At 32.6% G+C, this 23,324-nt stretch overlaps 3 protein-coding genes across 3 annotated transcripts; all 3 read right to left on the bottom strand.

Annotated features, from left to right (window-relative positions):
- Positions 1-392: 392 nt before the first annotated feature.
- Positions 393-6,030, bottom strand: LOC113861478 (DUF21 domain-containing protein At4g14240). Its single transcript, XM_027494312.1, has 13 exons — positions 5,731-6,030; positions 5,577-5,653; positions 4,988-5,071; positions 4,793-4,906; positions 4,315-4,398; positions 4,013-4,084; positions 3,849-3,916; positions 2,711-2,798; positions 2,542-2,615; positions 2,106-2,463; positions 1,843-1,889; positions 1,633-1,736; positions 393-715 (listed from the first exon to the last, which is right to left on the bottom strand). The coding sequence occupies exons 1-12, from the start codon at positions 5,975-5,977 to the stop codon at positions 1,640-1,642; spliced, it is 1,410 nt and encodes a 469-aa protein (XP_027350113.1). The 5' UTR covers positions 5,978-6,030; the 3' UTR covers positions 393-715; positions 1,633-1,639.
- Positions 6,031-7,642: 1,612 nt separating this feature from the next.
- LOC113862126 (adenylate isopentenyltransferase 5, chloroplastic-like) lies at positions 7,643-18,329 on the bottom strand. The gene is made up of 3 exons (XM_027495262.1): positions 17,456-18,329; positions 7,849-7,901; positions 7,643-7,780 (listed from the first exon to the last, which is right to left on the bottom strand). Exons 1-3 carry the CDS (start codon positions 18,327-18,329, stop codon positions 7,643-7,645), a joined length of 1,065 nt encoding a protein of 354 aa, XP_027351063.1.
- Positions 18,330-20,597: 2,268 nt separating this feature from the next.
- On the bottom strand, positions 20,598-21,929 carry LOC113862125 (basic 7S globulin-like). The gene has a single exon (XM_027495261.1). It carries the CDS (start codon positions 21,927-21,929, stop codon positions 20,598-20,600), a length of 1,332 nt encoding a protein of 443 aa, XP_027351062.1.
- Between the last annotated feature and the right edge of the window lie 1,395 nt (positions 21,930-23,324).

Raw genomic sequence — 23,324 nt, 5'->3', positions numbered from 1 at the left:
ATATGTGTCAGTTTGTTAAAAGAAACACGCATTTTTCTGGCCTAGTTTTTTCTTTGCCATTTCATTGACACCATAATCATCATCCTTGTCATACTATACCTGATCCCAAACATCAAAAGTTTAATGACAAAACAGTATAGAGATTATGATATATTGGAAATTATATCAAAATAGATCCTCTACAGCGTGCAACCCTCTCCAATACAAAATTCACCTATAGTTGAATGTGTGATTGAGTAACAATAAAACATTATAATATTTTATAACCTTTGGATGGAAATTTGAAGGCTGTGATTTTGCTGCAGAGAGATGCACAACAGGAGGGGATCCAAGTCCAAATTATATGCAGCAATTTTAACTCACAAGAAGGAACACAACTGTGCATATTATAGACAAGAAGTACGATTGATTTGATTAAAACAAAATTGCTTAGATAACAAATGTGTCAAAGATAAGAATTTATTTTCTGAAATCGGGGACCTACTTGCTCATAAAAAACTGAAAAATAAAAATCACGACCAACATCTCCATGCTGTATTATGCCATCCAAACATCAAAATGCACTAGTGGCCACATAACTATATATAGGAAGAGTGGTCTGATTTAAGCTCATCTTAAATTCCCTACAGGCTCCATCAGAGATCCTGAAATTATCCTTAAATGTACATCATTCTCCAAAATCTTCATCTAACTTTAACCTGCTTGCTTAATTCCCCTGAAGGAAAGCAACATTATTTCAAAACAAGATATCTAGATATTTACATGATCTCATACTAGCAAGTATCAACCATAAATTTGCTATAATTGTTACCAGAATTCTATATATGGAAACATCTAGGGAAAAAGCTTCACGTGTTTTATGCATCTGCAACGATTTTTAATTAAAGTATAATTTGACTAACTGAAGATTGATATGAGAGGCTGGAAAATTGACTTAGTAGCAGGCATAGTTTCAGAGAAATTTACCAGTAGAATATCTAGATTACGGAAAAGGAAAAATGGGGGAAAGCTTGAGCTCCAAATTTAATCTATAGCAAGCAGGGTATTTATATTTGATGATTTCGAAATCATCTTTCACCTGAACTCTAGCAGAACTCGTCCTATAAATTAATGCAGAAATCAGAATAGTCATGTACTTCAAAGTTTATGTGCAATGGGCCAAAAATAATTATTTGCAATTGACATAATAAATTTAGTACACAATGCAAAATGCCCCAACATAGCTGTTTTGTTGCTCTCATAATCTAGTTTCCATCTTTAAAATCAGTACGATTGTCCACTTGACATTTTTTTTCTTTCACAAAAGTAATTTTACAGCAAGTACAATTTATTTGGAGAGAAATGAAATATTTTAGCTTACAATTTACTCGAATTCATTTTGAGTGTGATACTTGAAAAATTTTATAAGCATACATATACTTGCAAGTTACAACGATTAAAACTCACTTTTAAAATATCCTTTCCAGATACAAACCATTTTTCACATTAGTTTTTTCAAAGTTATTGCTTTCAAACATCAACTCTTTCAAAATTCTACCAAACTTAGAAGAAATGGATCCGTAATGGTCATGTTTCTATACCAACATAGAGAGAGAGAGAGAGAGAGAGAGAGAGAGAGAGAGAGAGAGAGACCGTAACACTAATTCAAATTTACTACAGGCTTGTGACCTGTCAACTTTCGGGCAGATGGAACTCGTGCCACAGATGTAGCAGCTGCAACAGCAGCCACACGTATTCTGCCAAATTCATTGTTCATTCCACATTCAGTTAGTCAGTAATCACTCAAAAGCTAGGGGACGCAATAGATTAAGAAGAAAAATAAAACTAGAAATTTTAGATCACCTTCTATGTACATCTATATACACATCAGTCTCATCCACAATTTCTTCCTGCATGAATGAAAAATATTAGCAAGGGCAACATATTTTTATTTTCGTTGTAGCACCACACTCAACAATCCCATCTAATTGACATAAGCTAAAAAGGGTGATAATAAATGTAAGTGTATCACCAAGTTGCTAGCAGTTAATCCATAATTCTAATTCTTAGTCTGGGAGCTGAAGACACGTAAGATGTGACTAGTGCAATGTGCAAGTAGATGGTACCTGCAGAAGTTCTTCAAAAACGTCCTCCAGGGTTATGATGCCAATAACTTCCCCATCTTCAGCATTATCTGAAAAGTGGTGGACACCATTTGTTGCAATGCCATCTTTTTGAAACTGTTGGTCTGCAGCATGCTTATGAGGCTTGTCAATATTGACAACAACATTTTTTGTTTTCTCAGAAGTCTTGGTTAGCAATGGCATAGTTAGTTGAGAACTATGTTTGATGACTTCTTTATCCTTGGATTTTTCAATATCACCAGTTGCATGAGGTCTTGTAACCTTGACTACAGCTGCCATATGGCTGCTTCCTTTTTGAAACTCATTGAGAATGTCATATAGAGGCATATCTGCTGGAACCCTGGGTTGTTTATGAACAATACTTTAGGTCAATTAATAAGTTTTTGAAAGATGAAATATAACGGCACCTTGGTCAAACCTTGGAATCCTCCGGATGGAAACTGCACTAACTGGTGTCTCTGTTTCAGCTCTTACAGTAAGAAGATTTTTTACCTACGAAATTATAAAGTGAAAAACTGTCTATAGAAGCATGTACCTACAAAACAAACTTTTTAAGCATTTTGGATACACCATATATAAACACTCACTAGTAAGAGGCCAATTATGTTTTTGGGGTTTCCACTGTATACAGGGACACGACTATGACCTCGAGCAAGAATTTTCCCAATTGCTTCCCTATGATATAGCAGCAAAAAAGAAGTATATGACTTTACTTCAGCTCTAATATACATACTTATTGTCAGAAATGTGTGTGGTCTCAATGACATGTCACAGGTCAAAACTCATTAGAAAGAATGGTAATTAGACGGCCTTTCTTCACTCGTTTTTGGGAATGTTGTCCACAAAAATTCAACTGCCTTAATCAAAGAATGGTTCAGTAGAAGTTAACCTGACCCTCAATTCAAAACTAACCACAACTATTGTACTAAAAAGGATAACCTTTTTTAAGCATTCCAAAGAAAAAAGGAATGTGATATATCTGATAAAGCAATGCATTTTATGAAATACAAGCATATATTATATGCATAAAGTCATAAAGAAATCCTCACAGAATTTGGTACTCGGGCATAGGAAAGAACTGAATGACATCATCAGTTAAGCAAAATATATATATATATATATATATATATATATATATATGCTTTTTGCATTATAATATAATTAATCAATAAACACACTTCCAAATTGAAGAGAGATAAAAAAGTTCAAGTATTGGAGGGAATGGAATGCATTTGATCAAGTCCCATTTTATTTCATCTTATTTTAAACAACAAAAACAATGAACCAAATATCATTCCATTTCATTTGACTCCATTTCATCCTTTTTCATCAATCAAATAAGCCATTGGTACTCACTAGCCAATAACATCCTGTTCACTATGTTTATGTGTGTGTTTAGTTAACTATGCAGAAATTCTAAGAGAGTAGAATTCAAGACAACAGAGAAATTTCTGTCCAAACAGGAGAGCTGCAGCACACCAGCTTTTAGAAACTCATTCATTTGACCCACTTCAATATAAATCATGGAACAAGAAAAAAGAATGAGAAAAATATTCACATATATAATTCAAATACACAAGTTCAGTTTATTAGGAGATTGATAAAGTGAGATAAGTCTGGGTCAAGTAAGACTGACATAATCCACAATACTTTGGTTAAAAATAACTGGACCTTCTGTGTCTGCTACATAGATCTGAACAGAAAAACTTATAAAAACAAACACACCAGTCCAATTTGGAAGCAACATCCAACGAAAACGTAGATTCAATTGGTGTCATAGCCTCCTCTGCTGTCTGCATAACGATTTAAAAATATTTTCTATTTTAGAACAAAGCAAATACATATATGTATGTATGTATGTAGATGCCTTTCTCCAAATCAGTGACTACCTTCTCAGTGAGATCCAGTGCTCCACTGATAATTGTTGCCTCATCATGAGTGAGTTCACCTCCTTTACCAGCCTAAAATTGTCAGGAAATTGAATTTAAGGGAGACTGAAGATAATTGACGAAACTTGAAATCTTTCATGGTGAAATTAGCATAATTCCTTTATATTATGTTATCAAAATCATTTTTAACATGGTAAAAGATTAAAATACCATTACTAAAACATATTTTCAGAAAAATCCAGTGGTTACTCAACTTGAAAAGGAAGCTGTATAAAATGCACGTGGTAATTCAAGCAGATTACCTCTTGACTATGGATTGATACAAGGGCTTTCAACTGTGCTCGCCTAAACAGTGCATGATTGTGTCCAAGCAAAACATCTAGAACCTGGAAGCATAAAGGTATAGCACTACAAAAGCCATGATTTGTTTTAAGTAAAAAAATGTCCACTATTATGAACTGTATATAGCAGATGCCTCCAGGAAAAATTAAATTAACTTAATATGACTACACTGAGTGGTTCAACCTAAGATAACCCAACTCCCAAATTGTTCTAACACCAACCCTTTTACCATAGGGCATAAGGTTACTGTGCAATCAGAAAAACTCAGAATGATCTATCTGAACATAGAATTGATTAAATAATTAGAATCATAATTTCATAAAACCTGTAAGAATCAAATTCTACTAGGTGGATGAAATTATGTATCACCTTTATGCTCTATTATAAATTGATGACTTTAGTATAATTTCTTCAATTAAAGTTGGAATTTAGACTCACCTTTCCAATAGGGTAAGCAATTGGATAACAGATAATCATTAGGACACGTACAAGCCCCACAAAATTAGCACCAACATAGAGCCCATATCGTGCGCATATAGCTTGTGGGATAACCTAAGCCCAAGTGGCATTAACAGTCAGTGCAATGACCTGCTTATATGATCCAAGTAAACTGGATTGGAAAAATTATTGTACCTCTCCAAAAGCTAGAACAAAAGTCACAGATAACAATACTGCTACAATAGGATGAAAAATTTTATCAAGGTAAATTGGAAGTGCCTGCAAATCAAAAAGGCATGAAAGGAAACGCAGAGATGAAGGATCCACCGATATTCATTAGTTGTAGTAACAATTATATCATTTACTGACATTACATGATTGCATTAATTTTAATCTTCTTTAAATAATTGCCATTATGTGATTCACTAACAGTGTAACACTTCTTACACCAAATTTGGATGAATATTAAATCCTTAGAATTCTCCGATGAATATATGCCAGCAAGATATACTGTTGTAGACATTCCAAATTCAAGATACCATATCATGTATCATTTGGTTACTGAAAGTATCGGCAATATTGTTGGCAGAAGCACTAAACCCTTTGAAAGGCCAACAGTTAGTTAAATGTTCAAAGAAAAAAATTTCTCTAAAAAGAACAAAACTTACTTAGGAAAAAATAAATTAATAAATGAACACTTTTATGCACAGCCATCATATAGCTAAAAAAACAGACCGTTTCAGAAGAATTGAATTTCCAAAAAATAATAATATATTTCAAATACCTCCATGGCACAAGCGTTACAAAGAAGCAAGGTAACAAGCAACTGATGCTGTTTCTGAACAACTGGCAAAATAGCAGCTACAGAGTGAAGCCAAAAGTGAACAACCAAATAACAAAGCACCAAGTTGTTAGAATTCACTAAGAAAGCGATTTACCAGCTTGTTTTTTCTCAGTGGAAGATCCACTACGCTGAAGAATCTCAAGGTCAACGAGTCCCAGAGACATCAAACCAAGAGTGAGACCAGACATGATTCCAGCGAAGAGCACAAGCAAGCAAGAGATTCCGGCATAAACGAACCACCACAGCGTACCAAACGGAATATCCTCAGCATCGTACACGAAGCTTCCTTGTTGGAACTCGTTCCCACCATGACTGAGGGTGTTCAGAGTCGGAGACAACATGCTCTTTCGCTTGGAACTAAGAAAAGAGAAAAGAAACAGGGCATGAATTGACACCTTAGTATAGTGTGGAAACAAACACCGAGCATTACGACGATACTAATATTTGACAAAATGTACCGTCCACTCCTATGATCCTATCATTATTTTCATCGTGTCATGCGTTACGTATATCATAATAATGTGTCGTTTTCTGTTGTCAGGTAAGTGTACGCGTTTTTATTGTGTTGGGCCCAGGTGAAGTTAATTTTTTTTTGTCATTCAGGTCAATGTAATTGTAACCACCCCTTTGTGTGTTAGGGTGGCCCGTTTATGTTGAAGTTTCTACAGGTTTATTTATGAATTGTGATTTCAGGCCCCTTCAGTTTTTGTGCTAAATGGTGTTCAATTCACCTTTTACTTGACAAATAAATTAAAAGCACACACATCTTTCAGAACTGTTCTGTTTGAGATTAATGGAGAAAGGGGCAATGGGAGTATTTCATGAATTGGTTTATGTTGGAGTTGGTTGAAATAAAGTATCTTGGATGCATGTGTTGTTCCCCGTTATTATGTTACTGAAATTATGCTATAGTAGAAGTTTATGGTTTCGTTGTTTTTTTGGTGATGAAAACTTCTTGTCCATGTCTTTATTGTTGACACTAATCTTAGAAAGGATTGTATTTTTAATGATATGCCCCAACTTGATTTGGAAAGAAATGACAAAAATCGAAATGTTAGTTACTCGTATAGATTGGGTTACTGCCTAGTTAGTTATAATTTAGGTTTTGTGTTGTTGGTTGGTTAGTTATTTAGAATTAATTAAAAATGCAAATGTTGGAATTCGAGTAAAAGTTCATCTTCCCCCCACCTTGTTCATATTGCAGAATTAAGCTATGTAATAACATCCTATCACTGAAGGGCCGAGGGGACTAGATGGGGAACCAATGAAATGCGTGGTAAATACCAAAATGAGTCTACATGATTAATACTTGAATCTTGGTCTATAATTTAATGACATTGTGTTTTTTACTATCCTACTGATCACACATTTTGCCATGAACTACGATATTAGACAACACTACATATACAACAAAATGGTCACACATTTATCTTTGTACCATTCGATTTACCTCTTTGACCGCATCAATTTTTTTGTTTCCCCCACAAATTTGCGTGCAATCCAATGGTTATATACATGTGTCTCTTTTGTTCTTGGGTGTTGTTCACGTAGTTTCTTTAACCCCTGCAACAAGCGTGAATACATAGTTTATGAGCAGTATTCGAAAACATTGGTTTCTAAAAGGCTATCTCTTATATTGTTTGAGACTTGTTCCTCTCACTTTTTATCTCCCAATATATGACTTTTTTTTCCCCTGAAGTGCCTTTCTCCCTCACAAGTTCTACGTGCTGATTATTTGTGCATTATCACTAACACCGTTTAACTACACTCCTCGCCAATGGAGACTAATTAATTAAAAAATTGTTCAGGAACAAGCTAGGTTGGTGGTTGGAGCCCAATTAGAATAATTTGCACGTCACCTACAAAGTCATCACACAAAATGGATGAGAAACTTTGAACAAGTAGACACTCTTGCAACACACCATAAAACTACCTATTTGAAGCATTCCTATGAAATTGCAAGTATATAAACAGTTCTACAGGGCCACATGAACATTGAAACTCTTCTAGGATCTGATGGGGAAGAGAGTGGAGATTTTCAATATAGTAACAGTGGCTCTAACATTTCTGGCAATAGTGCCAAAGATTGAGAGCCAAATAAGGTCCCCAATTATTCCTCTCCCATCAACAACTCCTCGCCCACTCTGTGCATCACAATTTGCACTAGTAAACTATGCATGTTCAAGGTTGCCATTCATCCATGTAATCCCACCTGCACCCTCATCTTCCTCAACCTCTCCACCAACCCCTGAAGATGATGATCATGATCATGATGACAATCATGATGATGATGATGATGGACACAGCAACCATCACAGACACGGGCACGGTCACAGCCACGGACACAGACATGGACACAGGCATAGGCACCAACAAACCGCTGATGAAGAGAACTGTTGCCGGTGGGCTAAGGAAGTGGACAACCAATGTGTGTGTGAACTTCTACTTCGCTTACCACCTTTCCTTACAAGACCTTTGCATCAGTACACTCTCAACATTGGAGAATCTTGCGACATCACTTACTCTTGTGGTGCACCAATTTGATTGCCAAACTTTCATTTTGAGCCATCCTTCCAATCTTGTGTTTGGTTTTAAGGATTAACATTATATTTCTCGTTTCTAGTTACTATCTAGTCTTATTATCTAGCTGCTGTTTAGTCATGTTTACTGGGCCATCGTTAGAGGTTGGAAACAATGGCTTGGTTAACTATTGTATAACCATATTTATTTCGTGAATTTATATGTACTATGAATAGAATAAGAATTACTACCACTGTTTTTAGACTTTGATGCAGCTTTTGTTGGACTGTGTAAAGTGAATATATATATATATATATATATATATATATAGGCACGAGTACTATATAATAAGCAGAATTATGGCCTAATCGAATAAGGTTTGGAATCGATTTTTTATTGAGTGAAAAATAGTTGTTGCCGATCCAACCCATTTAACATGTCATAGTTAAAGTCACGTATATTAACTCATCAAGTAGAATAACTCACGAGTTACAGGGGGATGGGGGCTTTGCAGAGAGTTACGACCTCCTAAAGAGAACTTTTAACTTGTGCAAGAGCTTGAAATGTTTTTTAAAGTTAATTTTCTAAATATTATCAAAAGAAACGTTTAGTTTCAATATTTTTAGTACATCTTACTATTTATATTATTTTTATAATCTTTTTATTCTTTTTATTTTTATGATAGTCATATTCTTTTTTTCTTTTTATCTCTTTCTTCATTTCTTCTATCTAAATATATATTACATTAAAAAAATACGATTTAAAAAGAAAATATATGTGTCATTTTCTTATCATAACAAGTAAAATCACAGTCTTATATTAATATATATATATATATATATATATATATATATATAAAGATCTTGTTATACTAATATAAATTATTAGATGTAAGTTAATTAAAAAATTTAAATTAAATGTAACAATTTTTAAATTTATTCTAGTATGAGAAGATTTATATATATATATATATATATATATATATATATATATATTACAGTTTTTTTTGTTAAAATTTTAAAAAAAAATGTAATATATTACAAGGTACTTCACATTTACAATGATCAAAATTTCAATTATAAAATCCCAAAATAAGACTGCCAATCCAAATAATGACTGTATACATAATTATTTTGTCAAATCCCTACTTACAAGCAACTGGAATAAAGTACCAAATTGGAAAAGACATTTGCATAGGTAAGAGACCTGTGCTAAGCCATCTCCAAGCACACACCTTGATTTTTTTACCAATAACCCATTCTCGAGAGAATTACCCCTATATTTTAGAGCATGCCTTATTTTCCACACCTCCCATGTAAATGCCAAAAAATACGAATGAACCCATACCTCCTTCAACTTTCTATTTTCAAACATCTACTTATTACACCAAAATAAAACCTCCCAGGAATAGGGAATTACCACATTCTCCACCAGTTGCGACAATCATATCATGCTTTAGCAGAAGGATTACACTCCAAAAATAAATGTTGGGTATCTTTCTTTTCTTTACCACACATATCACACATTAATTATAGTCAACAGATAGAACACCGCTTTTACATATCATCGCCTTTAATTTAGTGGGGACTTATTTTGCATAGTCCTCCACTAAAAAAATAAATCTTTAGCACCCCTTTAACCCACTGTGTTGAGAGAGTGTTGTAAGCATTCTTGCAATTGACCAAATAAACAATGTGCTTTCTCTATTTCTCGAATTTTCTGCAGATTCCATTTGGGCAGTTTGAATTATTGTTGGCAAGCTTGTCATTGCCCCCATATTGCGCCTTGAACCAAGCTAAGCACTTTGACATATTTACTGATTTCTCCACGTTATTTATCATGACATAATCATGTATAAAAAATAATCAAATAGTAATGATTTGTTTTTATTTTAAATAATATATTATACATTAAGATAAATGATACGAAAAAATATCACTAGTTATTCACTTTAAAATAAAGTTATAGACAGTCACATACAAGAATAATCAACTTAATCACACCAACTCTACATAGAATCTAATATGATTAAGTCTTCAAATGATAGGAAATAACATTTCCCGCTAGAACATAAACAACACAAGTCTAAAGCGTAATATGTATACTACAAAAAGGAAGAACGTGCAAACAGATGTCGAAAATATGAGGAACACGAGCATAGTCTTAAGAGTAACTTTATCTACTGTCCAACTTTATAATAGGACGGTAAGAGAGAAAGAAATGACTTTATGATGCTGTCTCTCGTAAAAGCAACGCTTCTTAAAGTTAAAAGTGAGATCAACGAGAGAGTAAGCAATTAGTAGGTAAAACATGGTTTTCGGTTTCAAAAAGAGGCCTTGAGCATGAGCTTTAAGAGGACTCGTTGCTTGGTTGACCGAAAAAAATAAGGACCCATTGCTTCTTGTACATATTCCTAAAAAACTTGTGTTCCAACAAAAATATATAGTTCAAATTACTTTATGCTAACAGAATTTTCATTTTTTTTAATTATGCTAAAATAAAGGTTAAGATATTATCTAACGAGACATAATTAAACTTCATTTCAAAACCAAGTTTCAGATAAGTTGATATTCCAAACTAAATAAGTGTGATATATGATTCAAGATTCATTAATATTAAGTATCAGATTTAAACTCTTATACTTTTTAATAATTTTTTATAGGATGCAAGATTAAATAATCTAATTGTTAATTTAAAGATTTCTAATTAAATATTTTATTACATTACTTTATTTCAATGAGTGATATATTTTTAAATTATAATTAAATACTAAATTTTAAATAACATACTTATATAAAATTTATCATACATCATCAAAAAATTAATATAAAATAATTTAACAGTTAAATTGATTAATTTAGTATTTTATAAAAAATTATTAAGTAGACTACTGTAAACAAATCTGAATATTTATATATCCTGCGGTGTCGGTCTAAGTAGTTTCAGATAACACTCGCTCAAAATCAAATGCATCGAGTACAAGGAAGACTGATCTTTCTTGGTTTGTAGGAAAGGTTGGTGCATTTAGCTACGACATTCCCATGTGAATACAGCAACATAAAGAGAAGTTTGGAGTCTGGAAGCAATAATAACAACGACCACAAACTACATTAATTCCCATATGGAAGGTTGATGCTTTTAGCCACAGCATTCCCATATGATCTGCTTAAGTTACGTTGCAAGCACTTCCGGAATTACATCCGACAACCATTTAACAGAGTTATGTGGTCGACACAATATTAGTAATGTAAACATAAAGATAGTGTTCATTGTCATTGTTGGTAGCAGCTATGATAATTACAACGCTGGTGGCTCGTAATCTTAAATAGATTATGTTATACTCTTTTGCATCACAAATGGAATGGAATAGCTCTATTTTCTTTGTTTTCGGGTTCAGCATCATCCACCACAATGCACTGTTATTATCATGGTCAGTACGGTAGGAATACATGCGGCACTTGAGCAGCAGTAATGTTTGACTCCATTTAGACTTTAAATTAAATCCACATTTTTAAGAAATTTACTTGGCCAAAGCATTTTTTAGATATTATATTAAGTCATCCTAGGTGAATTAATAAAATTTAGATATTATAATAGGAATTGTATCATTGATCTAATGAGTTTAATTTTAAAAAATCCTTATTTTTAAATTAAGAAGACTTGAAGGTGATTATTCATGTTGACCCAACAGGAACAGAGGAAACATGTATGCTCTGATTAGTCAATTTTTAATTCTTATCCTGTTTTTGTTTGTTTATATTTTGAAAAAATATAGACAATGAGGTGCCCCAAGGAATCATTATGAAGGTTAGAAACGCAGCAAAAATTCCTTCTTCACCGGGCGGTTTAATGTTCTAATTATCGGATGCTAAAGTAACCTTAATCTAAATAAGCTGTGACTAGACTTGAGGGAGAAAAAATAAGAACTTCGGAAAAAGGTTATAAAAAGCTTATTATAAATTCATTTTTAAAAGGCTTATATATAATTGGACCCACGATCAAATTAAAAAAATTATTTGTCCATAATCTTTTTAAATTAAATTTTGAAGTGTCCATTTTAAACTTAAGATATGCAATACGTTTTAATTTGAAATATATGCGGCACTAGACTAACTAAACAACATTTAATTAAGCTTTAATTCAGCTTCAAATTCGTGCAAATATTATTCTAAGGCTAATTTACTACAAATCCCACAAAGCTACAATGATCCCAGGTATATATTTTCTTAAAATCCATTTATTCTCTTGCAAATTATGTATCGAGGCTTCCTTGTCAGTCACTTTAAAATTTAGACTTAAAAAAGTTAAATCTTGGAACATGAAAGGGGCTGGAGCTTGCATTTAGCAACCAATTTCATGTATGAAGTATATAATTAAAATTAAGGTATTTATAAATTTTAAAAAATATTTTATATTTTTTAAATTAATAATTATAATTTTTTAATATTTTAAAATTTAGAAGGTATTAATTTTTTAAACTAAATTTTTAACTCTATTATTTATTAATATAAAATTAATGGTGATGATTGTTTTACATGTAAAAAAAAAGTATCAAGCCTTCTCAACTATAGAGGATACAGTAAATTTTATCATTATTTACTAATAACTAATAAAAAATATTTATTATTATTAAATAAACTGTTAAATTTTTTAACATATATATGAAGGCTATTAATAAAAGCAAATAGTAATTGTATTGAATATTATAATATTTAATATTATCTATTATTAAATTTTATACTTTTTTATAAAAATAAAGTATATATAATTTTTTTTCATATTTATTGAATACACATTAAAAAAGTAAACTATATATATATATATATATATATATATATGTCTCATTTTTTAAGAGTAATCATGGTACTTACAAGAAGTCAGCAAGACGGACAGACTCAGCAAGGCGGAACCTCTCGACACCAGAAGGATACTACACCTAATCAGCTTATCCCTGAAGTTCTAATGGAGAGAGGTGGCAATGAAAGCCTCTTTGCAGTGTTGAGGCAACTCAAAGCAGAGATAATGGAAATGAAAAAGGAAAGGGAGAAAGACGCTCTTGAGCTTTCGACTTTGAGAAGGGAAAATGTCAACTTAAGGGAAGAGATAAGAACTCACATACCTTCTCAAACTACACCCCTCGCCCAAGAGCAGGGGGAGTCCTCGGCGTTACAAGAGATGCCAAGGGTGGTTCAGCAACTTGGAACCCAAACTGACGAAATGATGTAGTGAGCCGAAGCTTGTTTGCTCACCATATATTGGATGCCAAGTTACTAGACAACTGGAGAAGCCTAACAATAGAAAAGTATGATGAAACATCAGACTCTGGAGAACATCTGGATATCTTCACAACTCAGGTCGGTCTGTATACAGAAAATGATGTTTTATGATGTAGAATATTTCCTACTTCACTCTGAGGATCGGCCCTCAGTTGGTTCACTAGGCTACCCCCTTCGTCCATTGATTCATTTGCAACCCTCACTAGATGATTCAATTTACAGTTTTTCACTAGTCATCCTCATCAACTGACCTCGTTGGCTTTGGTTAATATTTGCTAGGAGAAGAAGGAAACACTCAGGTCGTTTATGAAACATTTCAGGCAAATGGCCCTCTCTATCCGGAACTTGGATCCGGCAGTTGCGATGCACCATCTCACAATAGCCTTTAGGCTAGGGCCGTTTGTCAATAGTATCTGCAAAAAAAACCCTGTTGACCTAGATGAACTACGTTGTCGAGCAACCAAGTATATACAAATTGAAGAATTAGCCGAGTTCCACAACTAGGCCCAAATGGAGCAAGTATCCAGTTGAAGAGAATTTGAAGGGAAGGAACACGCAAGAAACAAACACGGAAACAAGGACCAAAAGATCAGAACTGAACGTCTCCCGAGGAGACCTAGGTTTGTAAGTTACACAATATTAAACACCAGTCGGTCCAAGGTACTTGAGCAGGTTTTAGCAACAGAGATATTGACAATACCATAGGACAATGATGCATGGCGCCTAACACCCTCCTTCGGCCTCATCCTTGGATGTATGACGCTTAACACCCCTTCAACCTCATCCTTGGATGAACGGCGTCTAACATCCCCCTTCGGCCTGCTTACTTCTTCATTACAACCGAATACCTCCTCCGTCAAAGTGTCATGGGTAAATACATTATTAAGCCCTCGTCTCGTACCTCTTCGGGCTTGGGGCTAGTGTACTGGATATGGTACTATTCAGTCTTATCTTTAGGAAAAGGTAACTGAGTACCCCTTCGGTCTAATATAGACGAATATCCTTTGTCAGATTAAAAGGTAATTAATCTAATTAAGGGTAATAATCAGAATATTATTTACTTTAATTAAGGGTCCAAAACTAAGGCTGATTCAGCAAGCCCATTAGCTCATAACATTACCTATAAAAGGAAGGTAGGAAGTATAGGTAAAAGGGGAGGACTTTTCAATATAAAATAACATTTATTGCTCAGAACCGAATCCTGACTTCAGCATCAGAGTGCCTTTTGCAAATACCTTTCCCACGTCAAGTAACGTCAGAAAGATACGGAAGGATATCATCTTACCCAAGCAGAGACTTGAAGACTAGTATTTTCATAGCAAAAATAATATATATAATATTTTTATTATAAATTGTGTGGTATTTTAATATTTAATGTAATAATAATATTGAATATTATAACATTTTGTGTTTCGTGCTTCTAAGCACATATTAAAGACTTGTTTTTAAAAACATACATAAAATTTATTTAATAGTAAACCTATATTACTAATATTCTTAATTAAAAATATCTAAAAAAAAAAAAAACGTTGATGGTCGGTTCAGCGGTAAACGAAGATTAAAGAAGTTTGAGTGGTATCCTTCTTTTAGTTCCCCCAACCTAATTTTTTTTTTACTTTGCTTTTTCGTTTTCCTCATCATATTTTTGTTCCATTTTTTATGAGGTGACAGCTATTTATGACCGAAAATTGGAAATGAAGCCGTAAGTTTTTCAAAGCACGTTTTGAAAAAACTGTACTATATGGTTGCTATTGTTCTTTAAATTGAGTTAAAGTTTATTTTAATATATTAATATTTAATGTCAATTCTAATTATACAATTTGTTGAAATAAAATTTTTAACTAATATATAATAATTAAATAATATCTAGTAAATTTTTCTTAAAAAAAATATTTTAAACATTAATTCTTAAGATTAAATTTAAAAACTTTAATAATAAATATTTATTATATTTTAAAATAATAAATATTTTAATTTTAATAAAAAATTATTATTTTTAATATTTAAATTCGACGAGTTAAGAGAAATCAAACTTTTAATGATCTCTTTGCATTAGTTTCAAAAGTCCATTAACACGAATTACGGAACATATTACGTAAAAAGCCAAAAAGTCATCGATTCAATCATCACATGCTCTTAATATTGAGAAGACAAAATATTCAGGTTAAAGATAATGAAATAAATTATACAATTTTTTAATATGTGTGTTATTGCATATTCTAAAAAATTATATATATAATAATTTTGTATTAAAATTATAGTTTTTAATAATATTAATGTATTAAATTATAATAAATTTATAATTTTTAATAAAAAATATCATATTTAACTTTTTATTATATACAATATTGTATAAATTAAAAAAAAGTGCTTATATGATTATTTTATTAAATTAAATATTAAGATAAAATATCATTTAAATAATATTATCTAATGTTAGAGATAATTTATGGATAATTTATAAATTATGAATATACAGAAATTAATTCTATGTCTCATAAATTGACAAGAATATTTTTTATATATTTTTTGTTATCTTGGAATTAAAAGAGTATTTTCAAAGCACCGTATGCTTAAGGTTTGCTCGAGTCCTTAGGTCAAAAAAGTTTGTAAAATAGTTGATATTTTTATATTACTATCTTTCTGTTATATTATACTATTTACTATATCAAATTATTTTATTTTGATTTTCCTCTTATTATGTACTGTTCCTACATAAATTGAAATGAAATTTATTCTTCTACTTTAAAAAAAAAAGAGTAGCCTACAAGTAATGTAAAAAAAAAAGTAGGATTGTTTTTATAAAAAAAAAATAAGATAAACTCCAAACACATAAACTATCTAGAATTGAAAGTCTAAAAACTGCATCCAGAAGATAAGAATAAAAGGGATTTTAAAAATTTTAAAATACACTTTAAAAAATCAATTTTAATTTTTTCTTATTAAAGTTTATTATTTTTAAGAAATTAAATTCTAACATCACCTTATGATAACATAAAAAAATAAGATTTGAAAATATAGAAAGAGTAACGTGAGAGGTAAGATAATAAAAAAAGAGATAAATTAAAATATATGTTAAAAATCAAAATTTTACAGAATTCAACACTTATAAATTGATAAGAAAAATATTTTTTATATTTTTATTAGATTTTATGTTTTTACAAAATTAAAGTTTAAACGAGTTACTAATTTCTAAAACTATATGATAGAATTTTAGTCTCTAAAAAAATATGTGATGTGATTTCAATCTTTGGTAAAAAAAAACATAAATCATGTTTTTTTATTAATTTTAAGATTAAAATTGAATAAAATTTTTGTTAAGCTATTATTAAATGTTTTAATATTTTTATGGATTAGTAATCTATGTAAACATAAAATTAAATAAAATTTTCTCTTATTAAAAAAAGGTATAGAATTAATATAGGAAAAGTAAGTAAAAAAAATATCAATTCTTGTTGATTAACCATGCTTCTTCTAAGAGGCTTAATCATAGGTATTTTATTTGTTTTCTTATATTCTTAAGTAACAATAAAAGGAAAGAAAAGTGTCTCAATTTATACACATATTGATTTTATATCACTTAATTTTTCTTCAAAATTGCAATGTAAAATAACATCAAAACTATACAAATTTTACAATTAAATGCGCATATATTTGAAAATTTTAAATTTACAAAGTTTTTAGATTGGTCAAATGATTCTATTATTACATTTTAATCTTATCATTATGAAACTATTAATAATTATTAATATTGTTATATTTATATTTTGTAACGATATTATAACTCTAAAAACCTATGTAATGAAGGATTCGTATATAAAGTAAAAGTACATTTTTAAACATAAAAGCTAGTTTGTAAATGAGCTAGCGTGGCAAAAAGTGTATTTCAAACTTTTTTTTAGTTATAACAAGACTTACTATGAGTTTAACCTATGAAAACAAAAAAAGAAAAGAAAAAAACTATTATACTTCATGACATTGAGTGGTATGTTGCTGGCACTCTAAGCCCAGAAACAACGTTAGCATTGTATAGAAACTGGGCAACTACGGAGGCACAAGGCTGTGCCACCATATTCTTCCATGCATGATTTGATTCTTGGCCACGCTTTTGAAACACGGGCGTGGCACAAACGCGATGAATCTTCCACCCTTTAACGCTTCGAAGCCTATGAATCCTCCCAACTTGTTTGCATGCCAATTTGCACGTATTACTCTTCACTTCACCAACCGCTTCCTGGAGCAACCTCTGTCTCGTTTCGTTGTTGGAGAACTCTTCCCTTCGAAAATACGAGTCAAATTCGGGTACCCCAATGGCTTTTCTTATGCCCCTTGAATAATCCCCGTTGGGATTAAAAAAGGGTCTTAACTCATTCACCATTCCCTTGTTAAGCATGTGATCAACACGCTGTGCTACATAGGAATGAAGAACGGGCGTTGACACGTCCACCCAAAGACAACACCAATCGTACCTTGGACCAAATTTATCGACCAAGGCTTCAATGTAGGAGTTGGAGCCTCCCACGATTATTGGAAGCTTCTCACGATCCGTGATTGATTCGATGGCGAGTGATGCCATGTCACAGAAATCAGAAGCTGTAAACTCTAAGTTGGGGTTGTGTGTTCCTAGCAAATGGTGTGGCACCCCAAGTTGCTCTTCTTTGGTGATTTTGTTTGTGACTATGTCAAGCCCTTCGTAGACTTGCATTTTGTCCGAGTTTATGATTTCTGCTGGAAAAGATTTGGCTAGGTCGATGGAAAGCCTTGACTTTCCAGTTCCTGTTGCTCCCATCACCAACACCACCTTCTCTTTCTGCCTAATGTTCTGCTTTTGCCCATTGGAGGGAACATTTTTCAGTGGTTGTGTTGGCCTGCACATCACCTTTGACATAATGGTCATGGTAAATTAATTGGTGAACGAATAATGGACCCAATTTACTAAAAAGGGTCTAAACGGGCAAGAAAAGAGATTAAGAATCAATTGGAATAAAGGGGGCGATTGGAGGGCATATATCAAGTATGTTCAAAGTTTCCCAAAGGAACTTTAGTTGTGTATATTGAGATTGGGAACATTAGTTTGTTGAGTATTTATAGCTAAGGCAAGCCGAAAGGGATAAAAAAAGTATCACTCTCTGACTCGATTTATTCAAGATTGTAAAGTACTAGGAATTATGATCGGTCAAGAAGATAATATGCAATAGTGGCCATCACAAAATATTCCCACAGTTTCAAATTTGTAACGCGGTCATGATTTTGAAGCCTGAATATTATGCAAATATCTAGACTTGTCTTCATGCCAAATAGAAATTGTGCTGATCCTGAGGAGGCTCAATAATTAAGGGAAAGCGAGCTAGCTCTTCATGGTCAAAGTGTTACTATAACATCAGAGAATACGAATAGTGGGCACAAGGTTCTTCTTTCTTAGGTGGGGCTATATAGGTAGCTAGAGTAGCAAATTGCAGAGAGTATATATGTACTGCTATGATAAGATCGGTTATTATTCCCTTCTTTTTATCTCCAAACTTTGTCTCTCGCACACGTATAAAGGTTTCTGGTAGCTGGTATCAAAGGCCTATCTCACAAGATATGAAAAATATACAGGCTTTAAATATACTCCTTTCTTAATACAAATCAGAAATGAGTTAGTACTGGTTCGATCTCTCTTTTCGGGATGAATCTTGGGAAAAAATTAGTTATAGTGACTTCAAGTAAACTATTTTTTGTACTTCAGGGTCCCACTTAAATCAGTCACTCATTGATAGTACAATTCAACAGTTGTCGAATGTTTGTCTAACATAAATAAGTATATTTACTCGTGTTAATTTTAAAATTTGAGAGGGAAAAAATGCATGAAGAAACTAAGAGCAAACTGATGATAAATATTTAAAAGATAACATAAGTTTAAAAGGGAATATTTGGATATCTTAAATTAAATAACACAAGAATACATGTTCCATGTTTGATTTAGAAATAGCCATAGGACGTAACGAAGTAATATATAGACCAAGCACACAATAAAAGAAAAGTATTAAACATTTTTGCTCAATATATTATGAGCCTTTTTTTTTGTTCCACATACAAAACTATTCAAAAGTTAAAAAACAAAAAGAAGTATCAAACATTTTTTTCTTCTCCCTCTTCCCTATCACTTCGTTTGATACAAGAAAGAAGATAAAAAGAAAAACTTCGATAGAAATTTTTTTTTAAGTTATTTGAGATATATGAGAAATATTAAAGAATTTTTTTCTTGAATAGATGATGATACTATTATAACTTAATATAATCTAATTACTTAAATTAGTAACTTCATCATATTTTATGTTTTAATGCTTTTGTCCTTTTCTTAGCTTAAATGGAGAGAATAAAACATGGGTGAGTCCAATGGGGCATTTTTCTTTGTTATAAAAGAAGTTTCTGTGTGTTATCAATCTTCGCTCGTTGTCTTTGGCTGATAAGTTGAGGATTCTGTGAAATATTCAACAGAAAGTTATGAAAACAGGTATGTAAAAAATAATCACCACTTTTCTTCTGAATCATACTCGGGATGGATTTTATATTAAATTGAGTTTTCATGCGGACCCTGTTAAGAATTCAACTCTGCTGAGATGCAACACTGGGGAGAAAGGCAATACTATCATCATTTTTTACTTTTGGATGCTCCATACATACAATACTAATTAATCTGATTTTGACTTGTTGAAAGAACATTAATGTGTATTTCATACGACTCTCTACTGCAAATTAGCAAGAAAAAATAAAGTGTTTTGAGTAATTTTTGCACTTCAAATAAGCTTAATATGAAAAGCTCATCATTTCTCCTAGGTTGTATTGTAGTCGAGTCTGAAAATTCTGTTGTAGAAATACATTCCTAACTTGATGCAATAGATTTTCTGACAATAATATAATATTCCTCCAATTGCAGTACTTGGCAATGTCTTCTTAACTTTGTAAAGTTTAGAGTTTGAAATTTTAATTCAATAATAGTGATGCAATTTTTAATCTGCATAGTCCCTTGAGAACGAATATATGAAAAATGATTCATGGTAAGCTAAACCGGGAACATTGACTATTTACAATTACAATGATAATGTAAACAATAAAAACAGCAACAAGTAGATACTGTACATGTTACCCAAAAAGAAAAAATACCAAATATTTGTAATTGGAATTATTTTGTGTGGTTGTAAAAATTAGCGACATTGAGATCAGAACACGTGGCAGCTTGTAGCAACAAAGATGAGGTAAAACCGAGTTTGTTGGAATGAAGATCAAACTGCAGGAGATTATCCTCCATCTGATACGCGCCAATCACAATGGGCGTCCTCCTACGGCTCCCACCATCCACAAAGCCCAAACACCACACATCCACTCCTTCCCTTTCAATCCTCACCATCGAATTCCCCCCGAAGATCCTCCAGAACACGTCCTCGCTCTGCATAACAAGATCAACGGTCGGCACCGCGGGTCCAACCCGCGTCTCCGTCAGGTCTTTCGCAGGGTAGCACACCCCAAACGGCTCGACGGCTTCTGTCACCGTTAAGTTGAAAGCTGCGGACGCGTTCGCGAAACGCTCTACGAAGAGTTTGTACACGGAAGTTTCCAGAACTGTGTAGGGCTCGGCGGTGCTGATCTTAGTTCCACCAAATCCGTTCTTATCAACGGTCAAGATAGAGGAATTGATGGGAACAGCGTGACCGTTGATTAGAATGGAGGTGAGGTTTATAAAATACTCATCGGACGGTTGCGCGTCGTGAGTGATAACGGTGTCCCCAACGGGGTTTACAATGAGCGAGGTGTAATTAAGCAACTTGGAGAGGTCAATTTTGGAAGAAGTGAAATAAGGGCCAGTGGAGCCGAAGAAAGCCGCGCCTGGGCTTGAGGTTGAAGCGGGTAAGCATAGGGCGAAGCACAGTGAGGAGGACAAAGCGGCGCTGATTTGGGCCGGGAGTGAGTTACTGGACCGGCCCAATGCAGCTAGGCCTGCAGCATTGGTGGCTAGGCCTTGGAGTAAAGAGGATGAAGAGCATGAGAAGATGAAATCGGAGATGAGAATGAGTGGGCCCTGAGTTGACCCGTCCGAGGTGGGGAGAGCGAGGGAATCGATGAGTGCGTTGTCCAGGAGGGTGGTTCGGGTGAGGGGGTTTTCGGGGAAGAGAGCGCACGTATCGTTGGCGCAGTTAGGGGCACGTGGGTGGAAGCAGTTGGAGCATGCCGTGGAGTGGAAGGAGGCGCAGAGGGAGGAGTTGCAGGGAATGTGGTGGTAGGAGGAGGAGGTGTAGGTGGAGTCGCAGAGGAGCCAGGTGAAGGAGGAACCCAGGTCGAGGTGGAGTTTGGTGGGTTGGAGTGGGGTTTTGAGGTAGAGAGAGAGTGTGTAGAGTTGCGTGGAAGGGTCTTTTGATATTGGAGCAAAGAGGGGAACTTGGAGAGTGGGAGGGAGAGTGTAAGAGAGGAAGATGGCGAAGAAGAAATAATGTGATGATGGAAGAGGCATTTTGGTCATGGAAGTAGGAAGGAGGGAGATAAAGATGTACAGTGGTTGGTGTTGGAGCGTTGAGTGTATTACTATGAGAGACTGGCCATTAATCACACCCACCCACACTCATGTAAGATAATGTACGTAAAAAACTACGGTCCTATTTTCATACGATATGAATTAACATATGTGAAGCGTAGTGGGAGTGGGAGCTACGTAAATTAGCTAACACGCAGTTAATATAATATGATGAGTTGGAATGGGTGCCTAAGATCTGCTAAACAACAAAAGTGTTATTTGTGGGTAATGGAAGGTCTTGTCGAAGGTTGAAGGTTTTTGTAATTTGTTTGCCTTTCCTTTTAACTCTCTGTCGGTGTCGGCAGTCAGGTCAGAGTTGGGATATGCCTCGTTTTCTGTGGATCCAAATCATATCCGTGCTTTGAGATTGTTCTAAGAAAAAGGGTGTCTGCATGATAAAATTATATAATATTTTTATCACATTATATTTTTTAAAATTTCTACAAAATATCACACAAAAATTTGTATGCAAGAATTTCTCTAAACAAATCAAATGAAAATGTAGACTTTTTTACAGAAATATTATTAAAAAAATAAAAAATTACAAAAATAGACTCAACAAGAATTTATTTTTTGGGACAAACTTAATTACTATAGTATAAAAATGTCAATTCAAAATTCGGATCTTGAGAACTGAATTCTAAATTAATTTATATATATATATGTATGTATTTTATATAATATAATAAATATTATTAATTAAAATATATTTATATTTATTAAAATTTATTTTACATATTTAAGATAATAAATAATATTTTTGTTTTTCTTATTATATTATTAATATAAGTTTGATTTTTTTAAAATGATATTAATATTATATTCTGAAATTATATTTTTAGTTATTTAATATTATATTTAAAAAACTAAAAATTATAATATGAATCTATTTAATTTTATATATTTAAAAATTAAATAAAATTATTAAATAATAACCAGTTTATGTATTTATTTTGAGATATTAATATTTGTTAAAATTTATACATAATTATTTATTTAAAAAATATATTATTAATATTAATAAATATAATATTATGTAGATATATATTATATATAATTATATATTTAATATAAATTACAAATACTAAAAATTTAAAAGTTGTAATGACATTCATAAAATTAAAAATGACATTAAAAAGATTTTAAAATAATAACAACAACATAAATCAATGGCGGAAACTAGAAGCTTGAGCGATATTTGGACATATCTTTCTTGTGTGACTAGGGGTATAACAATAAGAATAATTTTTTGTCCGACTTTGTTGTTCTCTAATGTTCATCTCTATACTTATCCTACTGGACTTGAGTTGACCCTTTAAAATTCTTTTCAGTTCTGAATTTGGA

Source organism: Abrus precatorius, unplaced genomic scaffold (genome assembly GCF_003935025.1).
Source record: "Abrus precatorius isolate BTA unplaced genomic scaffold, Abrus_2018 Scaffold3, whole genome shotgun sequence".
Classification (NCBI taxonomy): Eukaryota; Viridiplantae; Streptophyta; class Magnoliopsida; order Fabales; family Fabaceae; genus Abrus; species Abrus precatorius.
This window is presented reverse-complemented; position numbering and strand designations above follow the sequence as displayed.

Bases quoted from the DNA above. Each gene is read 5' to 3' on its own strand.
- LOC113862126 (XM_027495262.1), bottom strand. From the start codon at position 18,329: ATGACCATTATGTCAAAGGTGATGTGCAGGCCAACACAACCACTGAAA. The intron at 7,902-17,455 runs CTAACGTTGTTT...GTCATCATGATC, and splicing joins TGCCCAGTTTCTATACAATG to ATGATCATCATCTTCAGGGG. The intron at 7,781-7,848 runs GTGGGATTACAT...TGTGATGCACAG, and splicing joins TGAGGAAGATGAGGGTGCAG to AGTGGGCGAGGAGTTGTTGA.
- LOC113862125 (XM_027495261.1), bottom strand. From the start codon at position 21,929: ATGACCAAAATGCCTCTTCCATCATCACATTATTTCTTCTTCGCCATC.
- LOC113861478 (XM_027494312.1), bottom strand. From the start codon at position 5,977: ATGTTGTCTCCGACTCTGAACACCCTCAGTCATGGTGGGAACGAGTTC. The intron at 4,907-4,987 runs GTACAATAATTT...ACTTGGGCTTAG, and splicing joins TTGTTCTAGCTTTTGGAGAG to GTTATCCCACAAGCTATATG. The intron at 2,464-2,541 runs GTTTGACCAAGG...TAAACAACCCAG, and splicing joins TCCATCCGGAGGATTCCAAG to GGTTCCAGCAGATATGCCTC.